This window comes from Aspergillus niger, assembly GCF_000002855.4.
Source record: "Aspergillus niger supercontig An09".
Taxonomy (NCBI): domain Eukaryota; kingdom Fungi; phylum Ascomycota; class Eurotiomycetes; order Eurotiales; family Aspergillaceae; genus Aspergillus; species Aspergillus niger.
The window spans coordinates 1,041,922-1,063,520 of NT_166525.1; the positions used below are offsets into that span (position 1 = coordinate 1,041,922).

General features: G+C 50.7%; 10 protein-coding genes across 10 annotated transcripts; 5 read left to right on the top strand and 5 right to left on the bottom strand.

Moving 5' to 3' along the window:
- Positions 1 to 130: 130 nt before the first annotated feature.
- Positions 131 to 1,381, bottom strand: An09g04690 (uncharacterized protein; the record flags this gene model as incomplete). Its single annotated transcript, XM_059749792.1, has 1 exon — positions 131 to 1,381. The coding sequence occupies one exon, from the start codon at positions 1,379 to 1,381 to the stop codon at positions 131 to 133; it is 1,251 nt and encodes a 416-aa protein (XP_059601410.1).
- Positions 1,382 to 1,453: 72 nt separating this feature from the next.
- On the bottom strand, positions 1,454 to 4,453 carry An09g04700 (uncharacterized protein; the record flags this gene model as incomplete). The annotated part of the gene is made up of 12 exons (XM_059749793.1): positions 1,454 to 1,651; positions 1,724 to 1,776; positions 1,862 to 2,003; positions 2,089 to 2,347; positions 2,458 to 2,540; positions 2,849 to 3,029; positions 3,192 to 3,488; positions 3,584 to 3,619; positions 3,703 to 3,760; positions 3,852 to 3,966; positions 4,127 to 4,214; positions 4,338 to 4,453. 12 exons carry the CDS (start codon positions 4,451 to 4,453, stop codon positions 1,454 to 1,456), a joined length of 1,626 nt encoding a protein of 541 aa, XP_059601411.1.
- Positions 4,454 to 4,575: 122 nt separating this feature from the next.
- On the top strand, positions 4,576 to 8,204 carry An09g04710 (uncharacterized protein; the record flags this gene model as incomplete). Its single annotated transcript, XM_059749794.1, has 8 exons — positions 4,576 to 4,719; positions 4,817 to 4,861; positions 4,937 to 5,152; positions 5,208 to 5,628; positions 5,680 to 6,666; positions 6,784 to 7,167; positions 7,228 to 7,979; positions 8,043 to 8,204. The coding sequence occupies 8 exons, from the start codon at positions 4,576 to 4,578 to the stop codon at positions 8,202 to 8,204; spliced, it is 3,111 nt and encodes a 1,036-aa protein (XP_059601412.1).
- Positions 8,205 to 8,478: 274 nt separating this feature from the next.
- Positions 8,479 to 9,097, top strand: An09g04720 (hypothetical protein; the record flags this gene model as incomplete). The annotated part of the gene is made up of 2 exons (XM_059749795.1): positions 8,479 to 8,559; positions 8,636 to 9,097. 2 exons carry the CDS (start codon positions 8,479 to 8,481, stop codon positions 9,095 to 9,097), a joined length of 543 nt encoding a protein of 180 aa, XP_059601413.1.
- Positions 9,098 to 9,236: 139 nt separating this feature from the next.
- Positions 9,237 to 11,258, top strand: An09g04730 (uncharacterized protein; the record flags this gene model as incomplete). The annotated part of the gene is made up of 5 exons (XM_059749796.1): positions 9,237 to 9,444; positions 9,552 to 10,214; positions 10,247 to 10,411; positions 10,459 to 10,627; positions 10,670 to 11,258. The coding sequence occupies 5 exons, from the start codon at positions 9,237 to 9,239 to the stop codon at positions 11,256 to 11,258; spliced, it is 1,794 nt and encodes a 597-aa protein (XP_059601414.1).
- A 308-nt stretch (positions 11,259 to 11,566) lies between these two features.
- Positions 11,567 to 12,436, bottom strand: An09g04740 (hypothetical protein; the record flags this gene model as incomplete). Its single annotated transcript, XM_059749797.1, has 4 exons — positions 11,567 to 11,634; positions 11,941 to 12,013; positions 12,058 to 12,233; positions 12,385 to 12,436. The coding sequence occupies 4 exons, from the start codon at positions 12,434 to 12,436 to the stop codon at positions 11,567 to 11,569; spliced, it is 369 nt and encodes a 122-aa protein (XP_059601415.1).
- A 1,469-nt stretch (positions 12,437 to 13,905) lies between these two features.
- Positions 13,906 to 15,455, top strand: An09g04750 (hypothetical protein; the record flags this gene model as incomplete). Its single annotated transcript, XM_059749798.1, has 7 exons — positions 13,906 to 13,955; positions 14,049 to 14,100; positions 14,348 to 14,481; positions 14,538 to 14,613; positions 14,691 to 14,848; positions 15,032 to 15,091; positions 15,269 to 15,455. 7 exons carry the CDS (start codon positions 13,906 to 13,908, stop codon positions 15,453 to 15,455), a joined length of 717 nt encoding a protein of 238 aa, XP_059601416.1.
- A 20-nt stretch (positions 15,456 to 15,475) lies between these two features.
- An09g04760 (hypothetical protein) lies at positions 15,476 to 16,443 on the bottom strand (the record flags this gene model as incomplete). Its single annotated transcript, XM_059749799.1, has 4 exons — positions 15,476 to 15,631; positions 15,713 to 15,805; positions 16,163 to 16,264; positions 16,354 to 16,443. 4 exons carry the CDS (start codon positions 16,441 to 16,443, stop codon positions 15,476 to 15,478), a joined length of 441 nt encoding a protein of 146 aa, XP_059601417.1.
- A 105-nt stretch (positions 16,444 to 16,548) lies between these two features.
- On the bottom strand, positions 16,549 to 18,454 carry An09g04770 (hypothetical protein; the record flags this gene model as incomplete). Its single annotated transcript, XM_059749800.1, has 7 exons — positions 16,549 to 16,673; positions 16,830 to 16,997; positions 17,185 to 17,328; positions 17,489 to 17,543; positions 17,716 to 17,903; positions 18,090 to 18,255; positions 18,353 to 18,454. 7 exons carry the CDS (start codon positions 18,452 to 18,454, stop codon positions 16,549 to 16,551), a joined length of 948 nt encoding a protein of 315 aa, XP_059601418.1.
- A 360-nt stretch (positions 18,455 to 18,814) lies between these two features.
- An09g04780 (uncharacterized protein) lies at positions 18,815 to 21,424 on the top strand (the record flags this gene model as incomplete). Its single annotated transcript, XM_059749801.1, has 1 exon — positions 18,815 to 21,424. The coding sequence occupies one exon, from the start codon at positions 18,815 to 18,817 to the stop codon at positions 21,422 to 21,424; it is 2,610 nt and encodes an 869-aa protein (XP_059601419.1).
- Between the last annotated feature and the right edge of the window lie 175 nt (positions 21,425 to 21,599).

Below are 21,599 nucleotides of genomic sequence, written 5' to 3' on the forward strand. Positions count from 1 at the left end.
AGAAACGCACTAGTGATGAATCCGCAAATGCTGACAAACATCTCCATCTTAACGTCAATCATTCATATCCAACATTCCATAGAACATCGTGATAACCACGGCATTTCCACAGAAATACCTGTGATCAGTACTACTTGCTAGCTGACATTTGTGGCGGGGCACGTTGCTGTCCCTCCATTGGCGTAGCAGACTCAGCAGTAGACGTAGTCTGCGACATCAACTGATTTCTGGCCTTTTCGGGGTGCCAATCTGTCTTCGGATGGTCGCATTTGTATTTAGCCTGCTTTAACCATTCATCCCAGGCATGTGTCGACGGAGCCAGGCCTCCGTTTCGGACCCAATCAGTTTCCTTGGTCTCCTTAATAGCCTCCCACAAGGCCATAGTGTAGTTCTTCGTTTGTTCTCTTCTGATTGGCTCCACCTTATATCGGCTCAAATCCCACATTTTCCCTGGGTCCATCAGCAGGGCCAGGCCGAAATAGAGAATATTAAGGATAATGTATGCGACACCGACGGCAATTTGCATCGTCCATCCGCAGTTACTGAAGAGAATGATTGCCGCCATGAGAAGGACTGTGCTGCAGGCCAGGAGTGCTTGGTGGCCTCGGGTCTTGAACACGTAGCGACAGCTTTCTGCTCCACCGTACAGCTCTCTCGTTATCTCTTCAGAGCATTCGACCACTATAAAAGCCCCGTTACGCGTCTTCATGACAATGTCACCCTTTATCACCTTGGTTTTCGTCGTACGGGTAGATAGCCTCGGATACCATTGGGCAGATAGACAAGCAGCGCTGGTAGACAACGACATGGCAGCGAGGGCTACGAGAGCCACGCCGTCGTGGATCATACCCGCCCAGATGAAGAGCCCGATGGTCATTAGGATCGAGATCAACGTCACTAGATTCAACGCACTGAGCGACTTCAAAGGGACGATAACCTCTCTCGTTCCTTCGTCCGGATGTTCTTCTTGCTCAGCATCATTCGGCTTTCCTCCTCTCTCGACATCGTCTTCCTCTGATGCGCTTTCAATGGTGTCCTTCTCTGGTTCCTGATATGTAATTCTGTAGGATTGGAACTCGTACTCCTCCAACTCCTCGAGTTTGTGAATGACATTGGCGAAGAAATTGAGTTCGCTGAAGTGCGTACCAGAATAGACGCCAATGATGGTCACTTCTTTGACAGAGGGAAGCCGGTTGGGCCGATCTGTATCCAGCAGCGATTCCGGTGCGGGTAGGATACGTGGGAACCCGGCAAAAGGGGATGCTGTGATGGCCTGCTTATGCTTTTCGATGGAAGATCCTCCGATGACGGCTAAAAGAGAGACAATATCAAACCGCCAGCTCTGTGCTTCGGAATCGAGCGTTGTCGGGAACCAGCCCATGTCGTCGTGATACTAAATTATGGCAGGAACGTTTCTGCAGAAATAGGACCGAAGAATGCGTTTTCTGCCGACTCACTGCCCATACATGGATATGGAGTGATCTTTCTCAGCAAGATGGTGGGGTGTTTGAGGGGCCATGTAAATGTAGGTCATGGAGAGTTGGCAGAGGTAAGGAGTCTTATAAGCATCAGTGGAGGAACCCAAAGAAAGCACTGCAATTTCTGGCGAGCTGAAGGTCAGCCTTGGCCAATCGATCGACCGCAGCAAAAGCTGCCAGCCACCTGTACTCCATTTGATAGGTGGTGCTCAGGTGTTCGGCTGAGGTTGATTTGCATCCCGAACCGCTACTGCATTAGCGGCCAGCCTAGTCATGGACCCGACTCGGTCGCCCACAGCTTAACTGCATGAAAGCCTCAGTCAGCTGGGGTCGGTAAGTGCATTAAGAGAGGATGGGAGGCGAATCTATCTTCTTTGACGGACCAGTAATCACTGAAAAGGCCTGCAGTCGCCGAGTATCAGTTCTGTGTGAAGTGCTGGAGGAAAGGTGACCAGGAGCGTTGGCAGGGAACTCCAGTGGCTGGTTGCCGAGAGAGAACTGGGAAGTTCGTGGCATCGATAGAGACTCTTAGCACGTAGCAATCCTTTGGCCTATCATAGGAATATATGCTGCAGCTCATCCTAATTTAGGTCGAAGGCAAACAACTAACCATGTCAGAGGTCCCTGTTTGCTGATCAGCCTTGAAGTGATGGCTCGACATGTGTACATTTGACCCATTCAGCTGAGCGACGGTCGCTCCTGCCCTCCCCTTCTCCAAGACACCAGCTTGGGTAGCTATGAGCTGTCGGTCGGCCAGTATATTGGTTTGGAACAGATACGGTGGATAAGTGCCAAGTGGGAGGTGAAGAGGTACTCTTAGTACTGTAGTACCATATCGTGGTAGCACTTGAGTATGGCCAAGAGTGGCCCTTATCTAAGAGTAATAATAACCCCGCCAATGCACAGCACAGCAGCTGAGCCGTGCTGGATGGTCAATGGACATTCCACCTTAAATCAATGGTGGTGGTCTATGATCTACTTCTCGAATATCGATCGCGACGTCGGCGTTAACCCGCAAGTAGCAGTTTGATCCGCAGCAAGGGACTCGGCGAAAACGTGTCGCTTCGGGAGGCCCCAAATTCACCGGAACTGTTGGTTGTCGTACAGATAGAGAATTGATTCCTATTTGGGCCAGATGCTGGAGATGTATCTTGTAGTGTTAAATTACAAAGCGCAGCAAGCCCCAAGAACGTTTCATCAACTGACCAGTCGATTTCATCATTCTTCGAGACATAGATAGATAGCTAGAGCTCCGTTCCCACAAGCATCCATGGTAAATAATCCTTCGGTGAAAACTTCACTGGTAGTGAAGTCAGCCTAAGCACAAACTAGATATCTACCACACATAGCTAAATATCGCCTGTCAAGACCCCTAAAGCTGCAAAGCATTCGACCGATGTGCCGAACCATGGTTCACGCATGAGCAAGTGGAGAGGAGAATGGCCTAATGCCTTTGTTTTTTGAAAGTTCCAAACCAGAATTTCGAGCGATTTCATTTTCACCGCCTTCAGGCAACCACCTTTGATCGGCTTGCATCTGACAGTCCCAATCCTTCGTTAACAGATTAGTATTTATGAAATCATACCCATAGATATTATTCCCTTCCATCCGATCTCTTCGGTTATTCATAGACATGTTGACTTACTCCGGAGGTGGGGGTTACAGGGCTGAAGCAGGGACAGCGAGGCAGTGATCAAAGCCCCTCGTCTTTACCCGAGTGAATCTCTCATGTCGACACATCCATTGGATGATCTACCGGATGGATTCGCTCTCATTGGATCTGAGCCTTGGATGAAACCATGAGGGGTTCTCAGATGACGTTCAGGCAGCAAGAAATGTACTCGGCACAGCATTGATTGGATTCCGGTGTTCCGTACATAGCCAGTGGATGAACTCTCAAAGATGTAGAGAGCATACAAGAGAGAGTTCAAACAGTAGTCGTTGAGTGGTCCAGATGGGAGAGGCTGCTCTCGGAATAGCCACATCCCCATAGCCACAACCCCATCCACTCTCCGGAGTCAATAGTACTAGGCTGCCAGGTTCTATGCCTCTCCATTTCACAAGGCTCATGATCACTCGCCCGGTGGGCCTGAACGTCTATCTACGGACCAGCTTTCCACTTCTTCCATGACCTTCTAGCCCTATGGCATTCGGCGAATTACCAGGGTTCGATATAATAGGAGGATTCTAAAATATCCAGGGCGTAACCGGCGGCTTCCGCAACTCCTCACTTGCTCTTGTTGTTGGGAACTTAGGATTCGTCGCAGCCATTAACCTTGTAGCTTCCAAAACAACAGAATAAATTGAAGTCTCGGAACCCCCGAGGACCAAGAAAGAACAAATCGAGCAGGACTCAAAAAGGGACTGACTGACTGCCTCCACGCCTGCCTGCCTGCCACACTGATTCTAACAGTACGACATTCCCTTTCCCTCCCAGACCCCACTCACAATACGAGTGCTGCTGCAGTTGCTGTTGTTTTCCCTTCTCCTTTTCTCAGACCCAGTCCCGGTCTCCATCGTCGATTATTCTTAGTACTCCTTAGCTTTGATTATTACTATTACTATTATTATTCCTGCCGGCCTGGTTTGTTGTTGTTGGGGTGGTTCCTCCCCCTTCAATTCGTATTATTATTATTATTATTATTCACCCCGTCCAGTCCGTGCATTAAGCTTTCCCTTTCCACCCCATTTTCGTCGTCACCTTTTTGTGGGCGCGATGCTCCTGGCTTTGCATCTCTAAAAAGGTGCCAATTGCAGGGTGGGTGAAGTTCTCCTGTTGATTCCCGTACTGTCCGATCGTGGCTCCGTCTCCTGGTTTCACTGGGCGGACCCAGAGAGAGAGCAACCACTTAGTAGTACTTTAGATCAGCCGGCAGTTCGTCCTGACAGGCAACCACACCGTGACATCTCTCCGTCGCGGTGGCCGGGGAGCTCTGGCCGCTTTTCGATGTACTATATTTTCCAATAGTCCCCATGGCACTTTATTGATGCGATAGTCCTCCTCTAATACCCCTTTCATTGTCCAGTTTCCCGTGTTGACGCGACGTGTCCTCCGCCTTCGTCCGAACCTGTTCCCCCGCACTTCCGGCCGGTCACCATGGTGCGGTTACCATTGCCACAACGTCTCAGCAGCCATCTGAGTACGAAAAGCAATAACCCTACTCCCGGTCAAAGTAGGAGCACAAGTCCGATGCGGATGCCAGAACAAAAGCCGTTGATCCTCAAGGTCTCCGTCATTCGGGTGAGTGAGAACGTCGCATCCACGAGCGCGCGGAGCTCTACGGAAGCTCTGACCACAGTTCCATTGATCCGCTAACCTAGGTCGCATGTACCTGTAGGGACGAGATCTTGCAGCTAAGGACCGAGGAGGGACCAGCGATCCGGTAGGTTCCCATTCCTCGAAATATAGTGATGCCAATCTGGACCGTTGTCTCTGACGAAAACTTTCTCTTCTGCAGTACTTGGTAGTCACGCTCGGAGACGCACGACAATCAACACCCACAATCCCCAAGACTTTGAATCCAGAATGGAATGTGACATTCGAGATGCCAGTGGTTGGCGTACCGCTGTTGGAGTGCATTTGTTGGGATCATGACAGATTCGGCAAAGATTACCTTGGCGAGTTCGACATACCACTGGAAGACATCTTCCAGAATGGTGACGTTCATCAGCAGGTAGGCGCCCGCTTCGTGTGGCTTAAATCATACCGAGCTGACATGTTCCTTGAAGCCGAAATGGTACACACTCAAGTCGAAGCGAAAACCGACGAAGAAGAAGGACAGTATGGTCTCTGGGGAGATTCTTCTACAATTTTCACTCCTCGACTCATCAAATCCGACCGCTTCGCCAACCGACACCTACCACAAGTTTAGAACGTTGGTGTCTTCTGGAGATGAGGAGGATGACTTCCCGCAGATCCCATCTATCACCCTGGACGATGCCGACAGAGAGGAAGAAACCTCGGATGAGACAGACGACCCTACGAAGCCTGAGGTCGTCGAGAAGAGAAGACGCAGACTACGTCTCAAGCGTTTGAAGCGCAAATCTCTTGCCGCTAGAGCATATCAGTTCTCTGGTGCTGGCAACGGAGTACAGGGTATCGTTTTCATGGAAATTGTCAAAGTGACAGACCTTCCGCCGGAACGGAATGGTGAGATGCGCCAGTTCCTATGGATTATCTTCTTTTGCTGACCCGCCACAGTGACGCGCACTTCTTTTGATATGGATCCATTCGTGGTCACATCCCTCGGCAGAAAGACACTGCGAACGCCGGTCGTGCGTCACAATCTCAACCCAATTTACAACGAGAAGATGGTCTTTCAGGTTATGAAGCACGAACAATCTTATACTATCGGTTTCACCGTCATGGACAGAGACAAGTTCTCCGGGAATGACTTTGTCGCTTCCGCTTCGTTTCCGGTCCAGACGCTCATCAAGTCCGCTCCCGAGGCCGACCCCGAAACGGGTCTATACAAATTCGTCGACCCGACTCTGGATCCCGCAGGGGCTGAGCAAGGTCATTCCAGCCGACCCTCAGAGATAAGAATTGCCATCAGCAGATCGCCTTCGGCCAATAGCTTGTCGACTTCACCCAAATTTGGAACAACACCCAGAGGTTCTTCTACCTCCTTATCAAGCCAGACACTGCTGGAACAGTCTTCGACCTTGCTACCTCCGCGGAGTATCCCTGAAGTCCCTGAGAGCAGCCAGCCCTCCACCCCAACAACGGCCGGTTTCGAAGGCGATCCGATCGGTCCGCTCGAGTCGAATGGCCTTCAAGTCTATCGGATACAATTGGCCCTGAAAAACAAAGAAAGATGGGAGGATAAACACTTTCCTGAACTATTTGTCAAGGCCAAATACATGCCGTACCGTGCACTGCGGCAGCAGTTCTGGAGACTCATGCTTAGACAGTATGATGCCGATGAGAGCGGCCGGATCGACAAAGTTGAGCTCACGACGATGCTCGACACACTTGGGTCAACCCTGAAGGAGTCTACGATCGACAGCTTCTTCGAACGGTTCAGCTTGGAGAATCAGCCCAGTGAGACTATGGATCTGACATTTGACCAGGCCGTGATATGCCTGGAAGATACGCTACAGGCTTTGCAGAAAGACCCCAGCTCACCTCCCAAGAAACTCTCCCCCACGCCGTCGACAGCTAGCCGTGAGAGTGATGAACAATCTAGTGGTGATGAACTCACCATGGAACCTGGCTCACACAACGCCAACCCCCAGACTACATCCGTACCAACGTTGCCAACTGATGAGCAGCCGAGTTCCACGGAGGAAGACCTCCTCCCAGATGACCTGGGAGATGAACGAGGTGTGGAGCACGTTATCGAACTCAGGGAATGCCCTCTCTGCCATCAACCGCGCCTTTCGTCACGCTCCGATGCCGACATTATCACACACATTGCTACCTGTGCCAGCCGGGACTGGAGACAGGTAGACAATCTCGTCATGGGTGGATTCGTAACGTCGAGCCAGGCGCAGCGCAAGTGGTACACCAAAGTGATCACCAAGATCTCTTATGGCGGGTATAAGCTGGGTGCCAACTCGGCCAACATCCTCGTTCAGGATCGAATCACTGGCCAGATCAATGAAGAGCGTATGAGTGTCTATGTCCGGCTGGGCATCCGGCTTCTATATAAGGGCCTCAAGAGCCGGGAAATGGAAAAGAAGAGAAGTAAGATTACCCACTTGCTGGTTTCAGCCTGATTCGCACATAACTGACCAAATATCACAGTCCGCAAGATTCTGAAGTCGCTCAGTATCAAACAGGGCAGGAAGTACGATGACCCGGCATCGGCCAGTCAGATTCGGGACTTCATCAACTTCCATCAACTCGATATGTCAGAGGTCTTGCTCCCAGTGGAGAAGTTCAAGACTTTTAACGAATTCTTCTACCGTGCCCTCAAGCCCGGTGCTCGCCCCTGCTCGGCCCCTGATGAGCCCGGAATCGTAGTATCGCCAGCCGATTGCCGAGCTGTTGTGTTTGACCGCATGGAGGAAGCGACCGGCATCTGGGTTAAGGGTAGAGAGTTTTCCGTTGCTCGACTTCTGGGCGACGCATATCCCGAGGATGTGCAGCGCTTCAAGAATGGGGCTCTGGGAATCTTCCGTCTCGCGCCGCAGGACTACCACCGCTTTCATATCCCTGTGGACGGTGTTTTGGGCGAGCCCAAGACTATTGAAGGTGAATATTACACGGTCAACCCAATGGCGATCCGTTCTGCGCTGGACGTCTATGGCGAAAATGTGCGGGTTCTGGTACCCATTGATTCGGTTGCTCACGGCCGTGTCATGGTGGTTTGCGTGGGAGCCATGATGGTGGGAAGTACGGTCATTACACGGCAGGCGGGAGAAAAGGTCTCCCGGGCTGAAGAGCTTGGATATTTCAAGTTTGGAGGAAGCACTCTATTGCTCCTCTTCGAAGAGGGTGCTGTGAACTTCGACAGCGACCTAGTGGACAATTCGAAGGGTCCTTTGGAAACATTGGTAAGCAACCTTCCGTTCTGATCTTCATGCGTAGTCAGTGCTAACATGCACTGTCCGTTGCAGATTCGAGTCGGCATGTCTGTGGGCCACAGCCCTGGCGTCGCTCAGTTTGAGCCCGACATGCCGAAGAAGTCAGAGGATGTCTCTCTGGAGGAGATGCAAGCCGCCAAGCGCCGAATTGAAGGCAGTCTGGCACCACCGACTGATGCGGCGGCCTTCGAGTAGGAGAGGACCAGCGCTTACCATGCATGTAGCCTTTCCGCTATTCTCTTGAGACGACTCAATTGGGGGATGATTCATTTCGGGCGTTTACCGGTACATGATCACGGCCAGGAGCCGTCATAGCGATTTGCAGCACACTTGTAAAGAATACCTACCTACCATGACGAAGCCGGACGACTCTTGGAAGGAAGCAATCATGCGGGGCTGTACACATTGATTAGATACTAGAACATACGTAATGAACATAGTTGCCAATATTAAACCTATCATTTATTACATGTCCGATATAGTAGGAAATACTGGAACACCAGACTACACAGGAGAGAAAGTGACTTTGACTGCATTTCGCGGGCCAGCGGTGTCACCCGAAACGGGACTAGCGCCGTCCCCACGCGCCACGACCAAAACAAGCGCGTGCTGCGGCAACTCGCAAGAGCCAAATCCCCCCGTCATCCCGACGCCAGAGCTTGGCCCTTCTGCGCAAGGAGCCCTGTGGGAATTTCTGCCATCATATCGTCAATCTCAATCCGCCTGTCTATCGGTCGCCCGCTGTCGCCGCGTCTTCTGAACGGGTGGTTGTACCGCGCAACCCGGCTATCGACAACACGTCCCTCGGACCGCCCACACCACCCCCCCGTTTTGCGTCCCGTCGAAAGCTACCCGTCGACTACCTGCGACCGCGCGATTCCGCATCACCCCCAAACCAGATCCAGAAATCAGAAAACACAACCGGAGGAGTCTGTCAAAAGCCCGATTGCCAATCCCAGCTACTTGTCGTTTGTGAATTGTTCCGGAAGTGGAGGGATTTGGCGGTGACGGAGAGGTCCTATCAACAACAGAAAGCGGGAGGAATTCTTCGCGGCCAGCTTCAGCTTCAAGCTACCATTCGCGCTTGATTTCTTCCCGGTAGGAAACAAAGATACTGCGCGGGGCGGAACTGTATTCAGCCCCTTTGCAGATTGATATTTACGCTCTTTACTTTTTTTCATTTGTCGCCCGCCCTTACGACCCCGCCTTTTGAGTCCCGGTCCTGACATGACCGTCACTGTTTTGGCTACCTCTACCACCAAGACGAAACGTCGCGAACCATTACTGGCCCTTGATATGGCAACGTCCCAGGCGCAGGCGCGTCCTGCCGCGCCTGGAAGAAGTTCGGGGAGGAGAACGAGCGCGCGACTGAGTTTGAACAAGCAGGATCGGAGTGAGGAGAAGTTGAGTGCTGCGGAGAAGAAACGGAAAGCTGGTGAGTGACTCTGTGCGATTGGAAGGAAGGGCGATCGCAGTGGTGTTGATTATATGATGCGCTGAGGGTAGTGGATGAATTGCTAATGCCTGGGCTTGGGTTTATAGTACCGTTTGAGGAAGATATCGAGGGGTTCCAGTTCTCGCGCATCACGACCAAGAAGGCTAGGCCATCAGAGCCTAAGACGATGCCGTCACCTGTCCCAGAAGAGCCAGCACATCCGTCACCGAGACGAGGTCGACCGCCGAAGAAGCGAGTAGAGGAGAAGAAGACGGAGATTGCGGAGGAACCGAAGAAACAGGCCGAAGGGACTGGAAAGAGGAGAACGAGAGGCGCTGCGAAAAACTCAGTAGATCCGGTCGAACCTGCGCCTGAGCCGGAACCGCAAGCACAACCAGAACCACAGCAACAACGTGCTACACGCTCAACACGAAAACATGACCAAGTCGAGACGGTGCCGTTGGAGAAGAAGCGGAGGAAAGGCAGGCCGAGTAACTCGAAGACCGATGCACTTCAGCAGCAGCAGCAGCAGCCTCAACCGCAACCGCAGCCACGCAATGGCTTTGTGTCTCCAGAGCCGCAACAGTCCGGAACTGCTACTACAATTGCGCTGCCGTTGGCGGATACGCCAGTCATTCAGCGCAACAAGGAGATGCGAGGAAAGAAATCTGTGAAAGGAGGGAATCGACGGAGCAGTCTTGGGATGAGAGGACGGAGAGCCAGCTCACTGATTGACTCGGGGGCGTCTAATGGTGGGCAAACCGTGCCATGTGTGTCTGATGGAATGCTAACAACGTTACAGCATTACCACATAAGAAGGTTGATACCGCAGATTTCTACAAGCACATCGCGGCTGATCTGCCGGAGCCTCGAAGGATGCGTCAGCTTCTAATATGGTGTGGCACGCGGGCAATGGGTGATAAGCCATCCGGGTCGCGCTCAGAGGATGAGAGCGCCCGTCTTGCCGGTACGTTCAGTAGTACGGGAGTGTATGCATAAGCTAACAAGTCCCAGCGCGCGTCATCCAGGAAGAGCTACTGAAGGAGTTCTCCAGCAACTCGGAGCTTTCCAACTGGTTTGGAAGAGAGGATGCTACCCCTCCTACTCTGGTGGTCAAGAAGGAGAACCCAAAGAACATCCAAAACGCGGAGAAGATCCAGGAACTGGAAGAACAAATACAAAGGTACGCAGAGTCGAATGTGCTGCTGCAGCTGAGAGCTAACAGTTACGTGTCAAGGCTGCAAAAAGAGCGACATGCTCTCAATGCACTCCTACGGCCAGCAGACATCCCTCGAATCAAGCCTGCACCACCCGAACAACCCGAATCCGATTCCGTCCCATCATCACAACCATCACCGCCCGAACAAATCGACCTCTCTCTATTAGAACCGTCGCAACGAAAAATCTTTGCACAAATAAACCCTGAAGCCGCCAAACAACAACCAGACGCCCAGCCCATGGAAACCGAACCAGCAGCGCCCGAACCAAACCTCTTACCCCAAATGTCTCCCTCTACCGTCTCCACCCGACTCTCTCGCATCACCAAGTCACTCGCACCGACCCTCGACTCTCTCGCGGCTGGCATCCACGACATCGACCTCTATCGCACAATGTCCGACACAGTCTCGACCCGCATCCTCCGCATCTGCGCCGAACGCCTCGACGAGCGCGATGCACGTCGTCGACTCGCGACAGCCGAATCCAACGCCGACGAAAATAACAATCGTCAAGGCCTCAGCCTCCGACCACGACCCCGAGAAGACCTTGGCTTGATTCTGGGGGCGTTGAGCCGGATAGAGCGTCGCTCGACGTAGTCCCGCTAACCCACGGGAGAATACAATCACATAGGATGACGGCTTGTTACTATACATATCCACGAAAGGGAAGGGGTGATCGGTTCATTACAATCTGTTATGTCATGTATTTGCGGACTGGGCTGTGCAGGGCAGGGCAGGGACTAGCCTTGGCGTTTGATAAATTCTAATTTCTTTCCCTTTGGTTGGGCGTTTCTTTTCTTTCTTCAGCAATGGAGTTGGGGTGTGTGTATGAATGGATGGATGGGGGAAGGGACACAATATGATAGGATAGGACAGGGCCAGTAAGGATAAATAGTATACTACTCTCACCGTACATTATCTGCATTCATTTCATCCTCCAGGTTTATACATTCACTTATCCATCCAGAAAATACTAGTTAGTAAGAAAAGTACTGAATGATCCAAACACGCAATAGCAAGGACCACCCACAACTATAGCCAAACCTGCAAGGCAGGTACATAGTAACTATACATAGTAAATAAAGTGCTGACTAGCATGCAGCACACGCACCTAATTTAGTCTAGTCCAAGCCTAGCCTAGATTAAATGCTAATCTCGAAAATGCAAACCGGTTTCTGTTTCTTTTTTATGCTTAGTTGCTAAGTTAGTTTGGTGTTTATATTTTTGTAAGATGTGCAGGATGATGATAGGCGTGATGATCTGCAGTGGCTAGACTTACGCGTCATCAGGGATGGGCGGATGGTGGTGAACTTGCAGTTTAGTATGCCAGTTGGTGAATGAATGAGAAACTTCTGGATTAGAATAATGCAAGTATTGATGGATGATTAGTACTTACTAAGGATGATGGTGATCTATTTTTAGATACTTGGTAGTATGGATCAGGTTTGATGTGGTATGTTGTAGCCTGGATTCTTCTCTTTTTCGTTGGATACGATGATGTTGTAGTGAAGGGTATAGCAGGGTGTAGTAGGAGTTGGTTGATGTAGTATGTAGTATGGTATGTGCCATTTTCTGGTATTAGCATGTGAGTGATACTTGAAGGTACTTTCTGGATGTATTTCATATATTGGATGGTTAGTCGTTGGGTTCAATTGGGTTGTGTGGGTTGGAATGTGGGATTGTTGGTTCGATGCTGGACGGTGAACGTTCATTCTACTATGACCTTCGGTGCTCTGAACCAGCTCTTCTATTTGATTGATTGTTAGATCTACCATTGTCTCTGCCATTTGATATAGAATATAGTTATATACTATCGGTTATGATTAGTAGTTCTATCAACAGGTCCAGTTAAGTTGACTTGATCATGATGATCACTACATGAAGACGACACTAAGTATATATTCTAATCCTGTCCACTCATAATCCGCGAGCCTGATATAATCTTTTCTTGACAAACCAAGCGAACATACTAGAACACTAGTACTAACTTACACTATGTGATTCTTACAACAACATTATATATAACTTAGTGGACAATAAATATCTCCAGTGTCAATGAACCTTATCTCCAGTGATAACACTAGGAGGTACATTCATACTCCATATACTAGATTAGTAATGAAGGATTGACTATCAACCACTCACTCAGCCGAGCATTCTAGTCTAATAGATAAGCCTACCATTTGCCTTCAGGAATGTCCAATGATTTCCCAAACAGTGATACCTATTTAGTAACGATCAAGTGACTGAAGATCAACCCACCTAGTATCTTCTAGAACTGCCTGACCCACTGATCAACATAGGTAATCATGAACATCCCCGTTGGGCAACAATCATTTCTGCCCCTTTTCCCCTTTAAATTCCCGAAAGGTTGTTTGGGTCGTTATCAGAGAAAGGAAAAAAAAAAAAAAAAAAGACGCGAGGCAGAGTGGGGGAGGAAGATGATCGACTAGCGGCTATGACGAAATTCCGATAGTTTCGGCTAGGTACAGTGGTTGCTGGTCTAGTAGCGTGGCTTAGTTGCTTAGGTTTCAGATTCTGCCGGTTAGATAGGGGATGAGTAGCATATACAGTGTAGAATCAGTAGTCTCAAGGTGGAGTAGTGTTTATTGTGGAGAGAGTGGATATGGTCATGTGGTTGTATCTGGTACATATACTTTGTATGGTTTAGCTGGAAGCTAGACATCGTTAGGTGACTGAGCGCGTGCATGATGCGATGTGGTGATCTTGAAAGTAGTTGCTGAAATTGATAGTTGTCACTATGTCTCATTCTTAGCTTATTTGTTGCGTGATAATAAGCAAATATTGGAAAGTTCTTGTGTGATGAAGAGTCTGACGCACGGATGTCAAAGCTTGGAGATCCAAACTTTGTGTGATTTTGATGATCTGTGTGTATGCATGTGTGTCTCTAGATGCAATCATCTCTAGCGACTCATAATGAATTGCTTCATGCTCAGGTAGCACTTGCTGCTGGCTCTGTTTTGCACTGACAAAGATCGAGTTGTACACGCTGCATATTATGCAATGTCTTGATCATCATCTGCTGAACGATACTATTAGTCAGTCGGCACATTTTTTTTTAAAAGAACTCAAAAGAGCCCAGTTAAAGCACTTGGAGATTGAATCCATGTGATGTGAAAGGTCTAGATCTGGAATAGCTATCTTCAACGACAGCTTGATTCCCCCGGAAGACTGTGAACAAGAACCTCGTGTCTGATATCAAGATTGGCCAGCTGACAGAACCATGACCGACCCGGATCTAGACGGTCACTGGACTAAGGATCGAAGGTTCAGGTATCTTGTGGAGCCAGCCAGCCAGCATGATGGTAGCTCGACGCTGGCCTGGACTGCTGAGGGTTCCAGAAATTAGCCTTTCCGGTGCTCCAGGCATCCTTGCCAAGTAGCTGGCTGTGGCAAAGCAGCACCAATGAGATTTGATGTGTGAGTCGTTGAGTCATTGATCATTGCAAATGAGGTATTTTCTTCTTGTCTGAGGCAGTTCGACTGCTGCTGTTGTGCCACGCTGATTGATTAGGTGGCTTGTTGCTGCAGCCCGCTCGCTGATGGCTAGATTCGCGCCCAGGAGAAAGACTCCGGCGAGCATTCCAGGCGATTGAGGAACATCGATCGCCCAGACAAGAATGGAAGAAGTTGTCTGACAATCAAGTAAAAGTACGTCGGACCAGGCGGTTCAACTGTCAAATAAGCTCTGCCCCACCCCTGACAAGTCCCGGAAAGAGCTGAACCAAGGAACCTTCTTGCCCGAGCCACCGGTGGCTGATCTACGGGCGCCGCCATCGATGCTCGTGGATGATACCGGGTGTCTATTCATTGTGCTACTCTGCCCTGAAGAATGTGAATGTCATTATTGCACAGATGCTCAAGCGATGGACCAGCAGCATACGTGTGCATCCGCCGGCTCGGCAGCCTTCCCTCCCCGGTGCCACACTGGGTAGGATGGACGGCCATGGTGCAATGTTGTCGCACTCCCAATTGCAGAATTAAGTATTGGTCCCTGCGTCCGTGCAGGAGTCACAGACATCCTCGGCAGCTCTTGTCGCAGTGGCACAGTTGGGAGCTGAATCGTCTGGCGTTTGGGGAACAATTTGCGTTACCGTGAAAGCTGAGGAGTTGTCCAGGATAGAGCGGGGTTCACGAGGCGTCTGCTGGAGTTACGTCAATTTCCTGTGGGCGGCTATACCTTGACTAGGCGACCACATGAAGAATTCCTATCCTGCATCACGATGAAAGGGGGTGGTGATCTAACCACCCTGGAGTACAGAAGAACTGAGCTGAGCTCAAAGAGCCCATCGTGTAACCCATAATTGTTCACTCCACTTTCCCGGGAGACTCCTTGACTTCATCTAAAGGGGAGTGATACAACCAAGCAGTGTCGGGAGTGGAATCGAGGACAGGATTGAATGCTTCAGGTACTTTGGACGATGTCGGCTTGTGCAGGCGGGGAGACGGGATTCATATTCAGTTCATCCTCAGTTTCGATAATTTAGGAATCGATTTGTCCTTACTACGCAGGGTAAAAGGTCTACCAAAGTGAATTTCTAATTATACCTTCTTCCAACTTTACTCTGCCTCGCTGCTTGATGCAGGCCAGGCAGACAGATATGGCAGTGGGGCAGTCGCATTAGCTGTGCGCATCACCGTGAAGATCATGGAGCCGGCGGATCTGTTGTGACGACGACGCAGCGAGTGAGCGATTCAGGGAATGTGGATCGGCGACATTACCACCGCCATGCCGTCTCAGAGAAAACGCCATCAGTCCAAGTAAGGAGCTGAAACGACCTTGTTTCAACGTCTCAAGTATCGCTGTTCTCATCGTGATTCGTTTGTCCTGCGAGATTCCCATTATGCCCCGGAGTTTCTTTGCTACCTGGAAGGTTTACTGTGCTCCTCGAAATCCTCATAGATAGCACCGTCAAGTAGTGTAGTATGCTACTGAGAGTCCACCGAGACTGGAGGAGATAAACAAAAGTTTTCAGCTACAGGCGACAGCTATCAGACCAAATGGAGATAACAGTAGAATGAATCCTCACCGGGTTTGCCACCTGTGCATCGGCAAGGCCTAATTGGGCGATCCGAATAGAGGAGGGAGGAACGGAAGAAAAAGTGCACGGAGCAACAACAGCCTGAGGGGGGCGACAGAACTCCCAATAAACGGGCTTAGTTCGGTGAAGATCATAACTGTCATCCCCTGAGTTGATCAGCAGGGACGGTCTTGGAAACTAGGAGGACTTGACCAAGGCAACCGTCCGTACTATCCAGTAGTAGTTTGCAGTAGTGCGCAGAGAGAAAGAGAGAGAGAGAAAAGAAAAGANAGGGATGGAAAGACAGGAAGACAGATAGAGATGAAGAAAGAAGACTAAACAATGAAGCGAAAAGGAAAACTGATGGGTGGGCCAGAGTGTACCGTACAGTGTATAGTACAGACAGGTAGGCAGTCAGTGACTAGTTTAGTGATGCATCCATCCATCCATCTCCCACACCCACTTTGGCTTTCCCTCTCCCCACCCAATCCCAACCTCACCTTCTCCTTTCCTTCTCCCCCCTCCTCTCCCTTTCTCCAATCTTTTCCATCCATCTCCCCCCTCTGACACCATCCACCCACCCATGTGATGGATTCCAAAGACCCTCCGAAGCTTCGTAATCCAGCGACTCGGCTGCACTGCCGACCCACCCACGCTTCTAAAGAAACGTCCAAGACTTGCTGTTCGCTGTGAGTCGAGAACGAAATTGATCTATCGCTATCGCCATGAACCAACGTCATTCCCGATCGACAGGCAGTTCATGCGCACAAATCAGAGTACAAAGTACACCTCCCTGCAAGTGTCTTCATCCACACCATGTTTGGCGGACCTCAAACTATCGGTCTTCAGAGTGCAACGATCGGGTAACCGACATAAATCCTGATACGAGTTGGCAAAATTGGCTCATGGCTTATGGCTTGCTCCCGGAGTAGCCGCCACGGGCTCAGCAGCCATAGATAGTCAGCCCAGCCTTTCTAGAGGGCCGGACTTTCGGTTTGGGGTCCGCGATCCGGTTCGGGCGCTAAAGTGGGTGATAAACTTGGGTTCCTTCTTCCGGACCCAGCCACGGTCCCACTCGGGCCTTTGAGAGGACCTGAAAAAAGAAAATCAAGGGAATGAGCTTGACCTGACGCGAGCAATGCATTCATCAAGCTTTTCCTGTCAATGCCGCCCGCGGTAACCCATGGATCTTCCCCTTCCCTCAATGGTTCCAGAAGGCCCAGCCCAGACCTTCCAGGCACTTCAGTTTTCCAGTCGGGCGGTGGAGTCTCCCCCGAATTGACAGGCCTCCACTCTCAAGAGACAGAAAAACAAATACCAGGAGATTTATGTATTCGGTACACAGGAAACACAAATAAAATCAACATTGACATCCATCACCACATAGACACTTTATGTGGATCATGCCGAGTAAGCAAGCATGAAATCAAGAATTGCAACAAAAAACAACGAAATCAATAGAAAGAGGCACTATCACCAACTTCTGTCCGGCAACAAGCCCAACACCACAGAACTACCACCACCACCAATAAGCCCTCGGAAGAATGGAAACAACAACCAGAATTTCAAGCACTCTGACGGACTGCTACGGGTTCTGTGTTTCCAGTGGCTTCCTGCTGCGATCCCTTTATCCGGCCCCCGTCTAGGTCAAGGTGACTTCCCCCTTAGGCCAAGTGGTACCGCATCGTGGAGCCCGTGGGACCGGTTCCGTCGATAATGCTGCCCGCATCTTAGATAGTAGGAGTAAGAAAAAAAAAAAGGAAAAAAATCTCACTGCTCGCTGACCGATGTCTGAGCGCCACTTCATTATACTGGTGGTTAGGTGTCCACTATTCTCCTCCTGCCCTCCTGGTCGTGCTCATGAAGCAGCTTGGGTTGAAAGCCATGTGTCTCCATGGGCTCAGCTGGTGAGCACTAGTAGCTCTTCAGACACATACAACCCAGTGTATCTTATTCGAAACCTGCTGAAAGATGAGTGGGCATTTGACTTTGGATTATTTATAAGTTAAGACCTCGTCCGTGTCTAGCCCTCTGGGGGTGTCTGTGATCCATCCACTCAGATTCGTCACGGTTTCAACTCTTCCGGCCAAGGCAGTGATTCGACTACTCCAGGTGGCAACCACGCCTTGGGCACCCGAAGCAGCGTCTGATACAAAACTTCCCCTTCCCCCTACTCTCTTTGAGATCACCATCCCCTGCCCTGCCACCCCCGATGTCAGGCACAGACGCCCCGATCTTTTAAACCCGAATTGTCAATTCCTTTTTCATATTATTCCGCGAACTCTCGTCTGCTACACAAAGCCAAGGATAGATCGCGCACATCCACTCTTTTCATATGACCATCGTGGTGCTTGGAGCTCCGTGATTGGTCCTGTCTGTCTCTAACCCGTGTTCACATTTCCCAGATTCGGCTGCTTTCGTCCAGCGGAGCACTTCTCTTGAGCTCGTTCTCTTATCTCTCTCTCTCCATCATCACCTGCCGGCTCCCTACATCCTCGTCTCTCAGATAGGAGACCGAGTATAAGCTCCCCTCCTTCTCGCAACCTCCCTCCCTCCGTGTCCCTCCCCGCTCCTCTTCCCTCCTATCCGACAGAGGAATTCTTTCTTTTTCAAGTTGTATCAACATCGGGTTATGTATCAGTGACGTACTTTCATTCCTTGTGGCGGGCCCTTTATCCCTTTCAACCTACCTCTGTGACTCCTCTGTCTTCCGAGTTCACGCCTGTGAAAAGAAAAAGAAAATATCACCATTCTTATCTGTGTCTGTCATTCCTTGACCTTGGCTTAAAAATTTGTGAGGTGCGTTTTGGGACTGGCCACATCTCATGATACTGATGCAGGTTACATATTGACGCGGTTGCTAGGCTGCTGGAACAAGTTTCGCACATCAAGACCCCTTGAACAACGTTAGGCTCAAAACTCGAGTGTTCTCCCTCTTCTTACCGTGTTGAGTTTGTTCAGGGATTTCTAAGAAGTTTGGAAGGGAGAAAAGAAAGATTAAAAAAACAGCTATCATATCTGGGCGAGAACATACGCAGAGGTAACACAAAACGGACTGCAGATTCCGTGAGTTGAGACCAAGCTTCCGCCAGTCACGTAAAGCAATCAAGAATGGCTGGCGGCTATTTTGATCTGCCCATCTCCTCCTCCTCCAGGCGTTCGAGCCTTACTGATGTATCTGGAGGAGCAAGCAGATCATCCCCAGGGCCGCGTGTCCTGACCCCCCTACCGACCCCCAATGAGAGCCTACAGGAGAGGTTGCCGGACCCAAGCGGAGCTCAGGGCAGGTTGAGGAATGCAGCAATCCCCAGGAGCGCGAATCGGGTCAAGTTCACGGTCAGCGAGGCTGGTCTTGGCACCAGTCCCTCTGGGTCGACGTCAGTGACCCGGTTTGCTGGAAGGGGCTCGTCACTACCGCAAAGACCATTGCCCACTGCCAGCATTCCATCAGCAGTTAAGGCTTCCCCTGACCCCCAATCAGTGCCTTTGGTCGATATCAGCCCCAGTTCACCAGTAGGTGTCACGGGCCTAACGGTCCACTCAGCATCCAGTTCCACGGGTGCCACTGGCGATGATGATGAAGTCAGTAATGAGAAGGGGAGGGCGATTTATTCAGCACAAGAGAGAGCCCAGCGGCTGGCATCCGTGCTGCACCAATCCTCTAAAACTCCGAAGACCAGTCCTTGGCCTAGTCGACCGTCCTCCATCGCATCTACTCCTTCAGAGGCGGCGCTACCCTTTGAGGATGGAGATGAGATTCCCATGATAAGTCTTTCCGAAAAGCAATTTGGCGATTTTTCAGACGACGATGACCTGGGCCCATTGAACGGCCGACAATCGATCCGAACTTCTCAAGCCCACCAACTAGTCAGACAAATGACTCGAAACGATTTTGATTTTTTGAGCCGGCTCCAAGCCCCCTCGGTAGGGCTGGAGTCCGGACAAGTCACTCCCATTGAAGAAAGGGACTCTGACGCCTATGTCGAACGACCGACGCACTACCGCGGCGGCATCCTCTCCTCTTTACTCAAACTTTACGATCAACCCGGTGGCCACTATTCGCGGGGCCGGAATGCCAGCTTGCGCCGGAGCAGCACGGGAGAGTTCAGTGGTCGAGGGTTATCCCCGGACCCTACCTGGAAGTCTCAACGGCCCAGGAAGTGGTATGAAAAATCCCCCAACCAGTCGAGCACTTCGCTGGCTGGCTCAACGGCCAAGAATTCTACGACCTCTCCAATTGCGATGCTTAAGCGCTCGCGTAGCAGTGGAGCCATTCCAAACGTACCAAAGCGGATGGGCAAGCCGCAGCTCGAGGATGAAATTCGTATCACGGTCCAGATAGCCGAGCTTCTCTCCCGACAGGGATATCTCATCCGGCTTTGCCGGGCTTTGATGAAGTACGGTGCTCCCACCCACCGACTAGAGGAATATATGAAGATGACTGCCCGCGTCTTGGAAGTTGATGGCCAATTTCTCTACATACCTGGCTGCATGATCATCTCCTTTGACGATGCTTCTACCCACACCACCGAGGTCAGATTAGTCCGAAGCCCCCAAGGGGTTGATCTGGGCCGACTCTGCGATGTGCATCTCATTTACAAGGAGGTGATTCACGGCGTGATTGGGGTCGAAGAGGCCATTCAACGGCTGGACGAGATCCTGAAGCAGAAGAACAAGTACCCGGTACCAGTTGTTATTCTTATCTATGGATGTGCCAGCGCCTGCGTCGGTCCTTTCGCATTCAACGCACGACCCATCGATATGCCGATTGCCTTCTTGCTCGGATGTCTTCTGGGGACCCTTCAACTCGTACTTTCGCCGCGTTCCAATCTTTACGCCAATGTCTTTGAGATCTCCGCAGCAGTCCTAACCTCGTTCTTGGCCCGGGCTTTTGGCAGCATTCGCTATGGAGATGGGCGGCTCTTCTGCTTTTCTGCTTTGGCTCAATCTTCGATTGCACTGATCCTGCCTGGATACATGGTGTTGTGCGCCAGTCTGGAGTTGCAGTCGCGCAGTATTGTTGCCGGATCTGTCCGCATGGTCTACGCTATCATCTACTCCCTCTTCCTCGGGTTCGGCATCACTATCGGAACCGCAGTGTACGGACTATTAGATGGTGATGCCTCCTCGGACTATACATGTCCGCCAAGTCCCATCACCAATGAATATCTCCAGCATTTTCCCTTTGCGATCCTCTTCACCTTCTGCCTCGCAGTCATCAACCAAGCGAAGTGGAAGCAGATTCCTATGATGTTGATTATCTCATTTGCGGGATACGTGACGAATTACTTTGGCACCAAGCGGTTTTATTCGAGCACTCAGATATCCAATGCATTGGGCGCGTTCGTCATCGGGGTCATGGGGAACCTTTACAGTCGGCTACGACACGGCTTCGCGGCCGCTGCGATGTTGCCCGCCATCTTTGTTCTGGTTCCGTCTGGTCTTGCTGCTAGTGGGTCACTCATTTCGGGCATTGCGGCAGCGGAACAAATCACTACGTCGACGTCTCCTTTCGCAGTTGTCTCTAACGGGACACAAGGCTTCGTGGATGCGGCAAAGAATCTATCGAGCCCGGACTTTGACCGCGAGTTCCACGGCGTGGTTCTCGACATCGGTTATGGAATGATCCAGGTAGCAGTCGGCTTCACGGTGGGCCTGTTCCTGGCTGCCTTGGTTGTTTATCCGCTCGGAAAGAAGCGAAGTGGACTTTTCAGCTTTTAGATAACTTGCCTCGATTGTCTCTTCTTTCCTTACACTTGCAACTTGACTGTCTTCTGTGTTATTTTTGACGAAGCGAATTGTCGTGTTATTCAGCGTGATTTATCTCCATCCTTTCACTTGATCTGTGTTTCTTTTTGGTGTCAGTGTCCTTCTCTTCTCGGGTTTTCCTTTCTTG